This window comes from Arachis ipaensis, chromosome B04 (assembly GCF_000816755.2).
Source record: "Arachis ipaensis cultivar K30076 chromosome B04, Araip1.1, whole genome shotgun sequence".
NCBI classification, from domain to species: domain Eukaryota; kingdom Viridiplantae; phylum Streptophyta; class Magnoliopsida; order Fabales; family Fabaceae; genus Arachis; species Arachis ipaensis.
In genome coordinates this window covers 1,583,685-1,591,632 of record NC_029788.2, presented here as the reverse complement: position 1 = coordinate 1,591,632, position 7,948 = coordinate 1,583,685, and the positions used below count along the sequence as shown (strand labels likewise).

The window sequence follows — 7,948 nt, the reverse complement described above, 5'->3', positions numbered from 1 at the left end:
TGACTATATTTTTAGTTTATTATATAAAATGGGATATATTTTTTTGAATATTTTATTATTTACATTTTTTTTAAATTTATTTTATTAAAATCGTAATTTGCATAAAGTAATGTGGACTTTGCAACTAGATTTGTGTCCCCCGAGATTTTAATTGTTATCTAAATGAGTTTTGATGGAAAATATTTGGGTTTTTTTTTTGTAGGTCTCCCTCCACGATACCGTGATTCTGTTCGAGCAATTACTCCGGGGTTGCCCCTTTTTCTCTACAACTATTCTACCCATCAACTTCATGGAATTTTTGAGGTACATATACCTTTTTATATCTTAGATTTTTCATTTTATTTTATTGTCTTCGTGTTTCTATATTTATTAGTGGTATCATGAAATTTTTGAGCTACATATTACTTATAATGCGGTTTGAATTGAATGATTTTTTTAGAGAATTCAATCAAATATGATCTAATTTCAAACGATCTGGATTGGATTGAATTTCCAGTTTTGTAAGTTAAAAAAATTAAATATATATAATAAGAATAACATAAAAATTTATAACAAATTAAATATATTATAAATAAAATTTTAAATATAATAATAAAATAATAATATTATAGCATATTGTGCGATTTGGATCGGATTGGATTGGATCAATTTTAAGAAATAAATCCGAAATCCGATTCAATTTATGCGGTTTGTCAAAAGTAGAATCCAATCAAAACTAAATGAATGCAGTATTAATCGGTTTCCGGTTTGGATTAAATTGAATGTACGGTTTGATTTGGATCGATTTGGATTTAAACATCCCAATATTTATTGGTGGTCATGCAAGCTAAGGGCAGCATGAGTCTGGAAGGATCTAGAACAGAAGCAAGGTAAGGTGTGAAAACTCTGTTCTGGTGCAGAGTTTGTGAGATGAGAGCGAAAGAGAGAAGAGAATTTAGGTAGTGTTTGTTTTGAGGTATTGAGACAGAGACTGAGAGACTGAAACTCAGTATCATGTTTGTTGGTTCAGAGACTGGTACTAAAATTTCTGTCTCTGTCCCTAAAATTTTAGTATTTCAGTACCTCCAAAAAGTAGGGACACAGGGAACTAAAATTTTTAGAGAGGAGACTGAAACTTTAATAACATTTTATACATAAAATATCCTCATTTCAATTAATTAATTCCAATTTTATCCTTTGTACAAATTAAATTAGAGTTTCATTCTTGTTTCAATTTCTGTCTTCCACTTTGCACCAAACAGAATACTGAGATTTATTTCAATCTCTGTTTCTCAATCTCAGTCTTTCCGTCTCTGTCTCTCAACCAAACGCTAAGTGAGGGTCAGAAAATGAGAAATGAAATTAAGGGATGAATCACAATCTGTATAAGCTATAATTAGAAGCTTGCAAGTTGCATACACCTAAGCTAACTTCCTAACTGATTAAGTTATAATCCTAACTCACTTGTGATGAATGAATAATAATCTAACTAATTACTAATTAGATTCTAAATTAGCTAAACTGCTGAGTCATCTTTATTACACACTAGTTACAAGAGAGATGATAGGTGATTATGAGTTAATAATTTGGTGATTAGAAGGGAACACTTTATTTTGACCGAGATTGTATGTTTTGAAACCGTTTCCAATCAAGTCATGTATATATTAATAAGTTAATACATATCTTTTACTAATCAATTTTTTCCCCTTCTTTTTTTTTGTCAAATTTTAGGCTGCAAGTTTTGGTGGAAATAACATTGACCCAACAGCTTGGGAGGACAAAAAGTGCCTTGGTGAATCTCGTTTCCCTGCTCAGGTATGTTAGCCAATCAGTCGGAATTGGTTTTTGAAAGAAGTGCCTATTTTTTTTATCTTTTAAAAAAGATTTTATTTTAAACAGACAATTTTTTTTCATATTTAAATAGATTTTTTAAAAATAGTTTTCAAGTAAAAAGTACTTAATTTTTTTTTTAAATATTTTTTTATTAAAAAAAAACAATCCAAATTAAGTATATTTATTATTACGATAGTCCTTTTCCTTTGCTATTCAAATCATTTCTCGCTTTCGCATAATAATAGGAAAGTAAAATCAAGAGTTTGCTGTTAAAAAAGGATTTGAATTCTCTAAAGTTTGAATTTTACTTTAAAGAGTAAAGTGTGATCTTTTACCATTGAATATTTTCTCTTTCATATTTATTTTTGGTCTCACCTTTAAAATAAATGGTGAGAAATCACATTTTACTCTTTAAAGTGAGATCCAAACTTTAGAGGATCCAAATCTGTTAAAAAATACTAAATTACCTTTGTTTAATAACTAATTTATTATATAAATATTAATCCATTGTTTGATTTACTCAAAATTTTTGTATGTAGAAAGTGTGAACAGATGTTTCATTAAGTGAAAAGGGAAAATAGATAAAAATATTTACTGACATATAACCGGTTTTGTTAGTTTAATTTGTGAAAACTCATGAATTGCCTTTCAATCTTTCATGACGGATATAGGTTCAAGTAGTCACTAGAAAAATCTGTGAGCCACTTGAGGAGGATTCCTTCAGGCCAATTCTTCACCATTATGATGGTCCCAAGTTTCGTCTTGAGCTTAGTGTCTCCGAGGTATTTTCATGTTTTTACTTGCTGATTATTTCTATCCTCATTGATTTTTGGTTTTATTTTCATTATTTTCAGGGTTTAGGATTTTATTTAATTGGAAATACTAAAACGTGAAAATTCAAGTTGATAGCTGATAGACGTTAGATGACAATTTAGTCAAACTTGTTAACTCATTTAACGATTCTTATCTATCAACTTTATATAAAGTTAACTGCACCTGAATTATTATACTAAAAATAAAAATAGAATTCAATCAATTTTTGCTCTTTACTGACATATGTTTTTTATTTTGGTTTGCAGGCATTGTCTCTACTAGACATTTTTGCTGATCAGAATAGCTTCGATGATATTTTCAAGGCTATACCGGCATAAAAGAGTAGTAATTCTAGAGAATAATAATATAAGGTGAAGAAGATAAGAACAAGGAATATAGTGGGTGGCGATTGGATATTCAGCATATATATTTGGTGTTGTGCTATTTGTACAGAAGGCTGTTATGCCTGATTATCATTATTCTTGTACTATAAAATTCTATTGAAACATAAGAAAGTGCAGAAAGGATGACTAATCCTGCTTATGATTTGTTATAAAAGGAGCTATAAATTGAGGTAATGAAAAGATCTGCCTGAAGGAAATGGGAGCCTATAATGTAAACTTAGCGTCACTTCAAACTTCGTTCAAATTTCAAATGGAGAGAAAAGTTATAATCACATGTATGTTCATATGCCACACTTATGCGACACATGAGCGTGCCCATATGTAGGCTTGGCCCTTGGGGCACATTCCATTTTGTTGCACCCACTTCCACCACATCTAATGATAATAACATAATTAAGGTCCATCAAACTCCACTACAACTCTTCACACATGCTGTTGCGTCGTAGCTATTCCTTCCATTAGGTAGTGTTTGGTTAATGTCTATGTATTCCTTCCATTAGGTAGTGTTTGGTTAATGTCTATGTCTCACATGTGTGCTGTTTGGTTTGGTGAGATACATATTTTCAAAAGATACGGGAGGATACGGATTGACACGGAGATACTAAATTCGTGTACCTCCAATTTGGTGAGATCCTGAAACACAACTTGTGAGACACTGATTTTTTACTCTTTTACTCATATTGAATTTTTAAAATTTGTCTTCTTATCTCCTCAAACTTTTTTTTTTCTCTTCCTCTCTTAGATTCTACAACCAAATTTATCTTTTTATTTTCTTTAAGAAAAAAAATTGTACATTTAATTTTTTTATTGATTTAAATTTTAATTAATCTTTAATAAATTCTGAGCTTTGATTTGTTATTTTTTTTCAAAAAAATTATATATTTAATATTTAAATGATAATTTAAGATGATATTAGAAGAAATAAAAAATACTAGAAGAAAAGAAAAATTCTATGGTGATGATATGCAGTGTTTGGGGTAATGGGTTTACAATGATGGTGGTAAAATTTGTGGTTGAATGCAAGGTAATTCAATCTTTTTTAAATATATGTCTTGTTTCTAATTTTTGCCAAACACAATATATAGTCATAGACACAAATATTTTATGTCCATATCTTTAATGTCTGTATCTTTCTGTCTATGTCTCATCATATACATCAACCAAACAGAGCCTAAAGACATGCCAAATCAAAAAGGAATTAACTCCACTAGGATAGGGTGGTATCGGTCTAAGCATGGTACACAAATAATGTGGTCAACCATACATCTTGCATCAGTCTAAAATACATTTTTAATTAACTTATCAACATCAAATTTAAGCTCATAAAAAAAGTTCTAATTGTTAGGATTTGGTTGAATTAGTCCCACATTGCTCAGGATAGCAAATGGAGTGGGTGGCCTAGACTATAAATATGAGGCTAAGTTCTCCATTTGTTTTTGCACCAGTTAGAAACACTTTAAGCTTGTATCTGATTTTTCTTTTCCTCTGTACTCTTTGATTAGAGAGTGTTGTGAGGTGTAGTTAGATATTTGCTTTGAGAGAGTGTGGGTGTACTGGGGTGCCGGTGAGAGAAAGAAGTCTATGTGTTGTAACAATTTTCACATAGTGATATTCTCTGGTTGTCATTTGACAACGGCCGTGGTTTTTTTCTCCGGTAATTGGAGTTTCCACGTTAAATTCTTGTGTTGTGATTGTGTCTATTTTATTTCTCTGTCAAAGGTGTTTTCTCAAGGGGGAATGGTGTATTATTCCCTCAAGTGGTATCAGAGCTTCGGTTCGGTGAGATTTATTCTTAGTATGCTCTGTGGTTGCAGCCTAGTCTGACCTTCCACATCAGAAAAGAATTTTGTCCCTGTGGCTTGAGGTTGATCTTTGGTTGTTGTTGTTGTTGCTGGAAGACAGTGTGACACTGTGAGAGTGCTGTTTGGAAAGGTTCTGGCTAAGGAAAGACTTGGTATTTAAGTGTGTCCATTGTGACCCACCTCTCTTTCCTGGGGACCCTTCCTAGTGCACAGTTGAGTTATACTATTCCAGTATACGGTTGCAACAATGTCAGGATATTCAAGTGCTGTGAAGTTTGAAATAGAGAAATTTGATGGAAGAATCAATTTTGGCTTGTGGCAAATACAAGTCAAGGATATGTTGATACAATCAGGTTTGCACAAGGCGATCCTCATGGTATTACCGCACTGCCATGGATAAGGATGAGTTGTGGCAATCGGGTCCACAATTGCACACGGGCATTGGTTGGCGTTGAGATGCAAGGTGTATGGCGGAGTTAGGTCGATGGCTGAAGAACTTCCAGGAAAAGCCAATTTGGAAGTTGCACCATGAATTTTCAGCAAGGTTTCGATCTGTACCAAGGTGAAATGCTTGGAGTGGTCTAATTCCAAGTGAGTATACTTTCATGGTGGAGTATGATAGTTCTCTGAACTATGATTGTCGGTATAGACAATGGCAGCGAAGAATTTGTCGGTGTTGACAATGGAAGCTGAAGATGTGTGACTATTTCAATCAAGGTGGAGATTGTTAGGATTTGGTTGAATTAGTCCCACATTGCTCAGGATAGCAAATGGAGTGGGTGGCCTAGACTATAAATATGAGGCTAAGTTCTCCATTTGTTTTTGCACCAGTCAGAAACACTTTAAGCTTGTATCTGATTTTTCTTTTCCTCTGTACTCTTTGATTAGAGAGTGTTGTGAGGTGTAGTTAGATATTTGCTTTGAGAGAGTGTGGGTGTACTGGGGTGCCGGTGAGAGAAAGAAGTCTATGTGTTGTAACAATTTTCACATAGTGATATTCTCTGGTTGTCATTTGACAACGGCCGTGGTTTTTTTCTCCGGTAATTGGAGTTTCCACGTTAAATTCTTGTGTTGTGATTGTGTCTATTTTATTTCTCTGTCAAAGGTGTTTTCTCAAGGGGGAATGGTGTATTATTCCCTCAAGACTAATTTTGTTATTTTATTTTCAAAAAGTATTTTTTCAATTCTTTTGCATCATCTACTTCGAAAATATTACGAATATTCCTGCTAATATAATTTTTAACATTCTTTTCGATAAAATTTAATTCACAATGACAACCAATTGTTGTAACAAGTGTTTAATATGTTTTACTTGGTCTAATACCAGTTCATTATTATTCTCGATTGTCTAATACACTTCTGTGTTGTTTAAACATTTCAGCTTGATCAGAATAACATAAATGTGAATGAGTCAAAATAACTTTAAAAAGTGCAGTAAAAATGACTAATCCTACTTATGATTATTTTATAAAAGGAGATATAAATTAAGGTAATAAAAAGATCTGATCCAGGGAAATGGGAGCCTATAATGTAAATTTAACGTCATTTTATTCAAATTTCGAATGGATGTTTGGTATACTTCACTTTAATTTATTTCAGTTGTACCATATCTTGGGCACTCTCTGATATACAGCTACAGTACAATACATGGATTTCCCTCTACACGAGTAGCGGGTAGGAATATGGCTTCGCCAAATCCTAGCTCGGCTGAGATAGGTATGGTAACATAAAAATGGAGAGAAAAGTTCTAACTAAGGTTGCAAGAATCGAATCAGTCATTGAATCAGTCAAGTGACAAATTTAAGGCTGCATTTGTTTAGAGAGACATAGAGACAGGGACACAGAGACATAAAATTGTGTTTGACAGAGAAGATATAGACAGAGATAATGTGTCCAGACTCCAGAGACACTGAATTAGTGTATTTTGTGTCTATCCTGACAAGAAGGACACGGAGATACTAACAAGGGATATAATTTATTTTTTATTTTTTCTTTCATTATTCTTGTTAATTTTTTATAATTATATTTTTTATTATTATAATTTTTGTCTCAAATTGTTTGAATGAAAAAAATGAGAATAAATTAGATTTTCATAATTTGTTCTAGTTTATCACCAAACATGATACAAGAACACAAAATTTTGAGTCTCTGTCCTTTATGTCTTGTTCTCAGTGTCTTGTCTTGTCCTGTTCTCAGAAACAAACACAGCCTAATAGTTTAATGGTCCAATTGGAATCGAACTGTGATTGAACCGATTTAATTAAATATACAATAAAATCATTAAAATTTCATTATATAATTTCAAATATTCAAATTTAATGTTTTTTAAACTAATAAAATTAAAAATTTTATAATTTTATAGGGTAATTTGTTCACATTTTATCATTAAAATTCGCAATAAATTTTTTTTAATTAACTTCTAAACTCTAATCAAACTCAATTACTTGACAACCAAGATAAGTACTCCAAGAGAGGAATTCTTGTGATATAAAAAACAAAGAAATAAATTCAAAGACTTAGAATTGAGAACATAACTATTGAGAAACAATTTACATTGATCAAATTATTTTGAACTAAAAATTGAATTACACTTTAAATACAAGGTCTACGCTATATGTATGGAAGCTATTGACATAAAACAGAATAACTAACTAATCAATAGTCTAACTACTCTTCTTTCACTCTTTCTTGAACCGAATCTTATTCTGTTACATTATTTGTATCCTCAATACTAATAGAGTATTCAATAAAAATTTAGAATCCAAAACTTCTACGCATCCAAAGTCATCTAAAACCAGAGAATCCAAAAACATAAAACTAAGTAAGGAATCCAAACTCAGTATCCAAACTAAATTCAGAATATATCAACAACAATCCCAACTCAGAACACAAAATTATTTCAGAAAATTTAATGAAACACTATCAACCATCAACCATCAAAATTTAACAAAATAAGCAAAAATGAACAAAAACAGAAAAATTAGCAACTCAGAATCAGATTTCAGCAACTAACAAAATAAGAAACATAAATTGAAGCAGCTTTGCTGACGGCGACGAGGGAGGAAAGTGACCTCAGCTAGAGAGAGGGGCGATCAAAGACAGAAGCTTGAAGCTTGA

General features: G+C 31.7%; 1 protein-coding gene across 2 annotated transcripts in view; it reads left to right on the top strand.

Moving 5' to 3' along the window:
- LOC107638299 (B2 protein) overlaps nucleotides 1–3,245 on the top strand; it is a 4,574-nt gene extending 1,329 nt beyond the window's left edge. Inside the window, exons 2-5 of one of the 2 annotated variants that reach the window (XM_016341512.2) lie at nucleotides 203–303; nucleotides 1,711–1,794; nucleotides 2,484–2,594; nucleotides 2,892–3,245. In XM_016341512.2, coding sequence (XP_016196998.1) covers nucleotides 203–303; nucleotides 1,711–1,794; nucleotides 2,484–2,594; nucleotides 2,892–2,963 — 368 coding nt within the window. In that variant the 3' untranslated portion in view covers nucleotides 2,964–3,245. The remainder of the gene's footprint in view (nucleotides 1–202; nucleotides 304–1,710; nucleotides 1,795–2,483; nucleotides 2,595–2,891) is intronic. The other variant, XM_021120369.1, reaches the window with a different exon arrangement.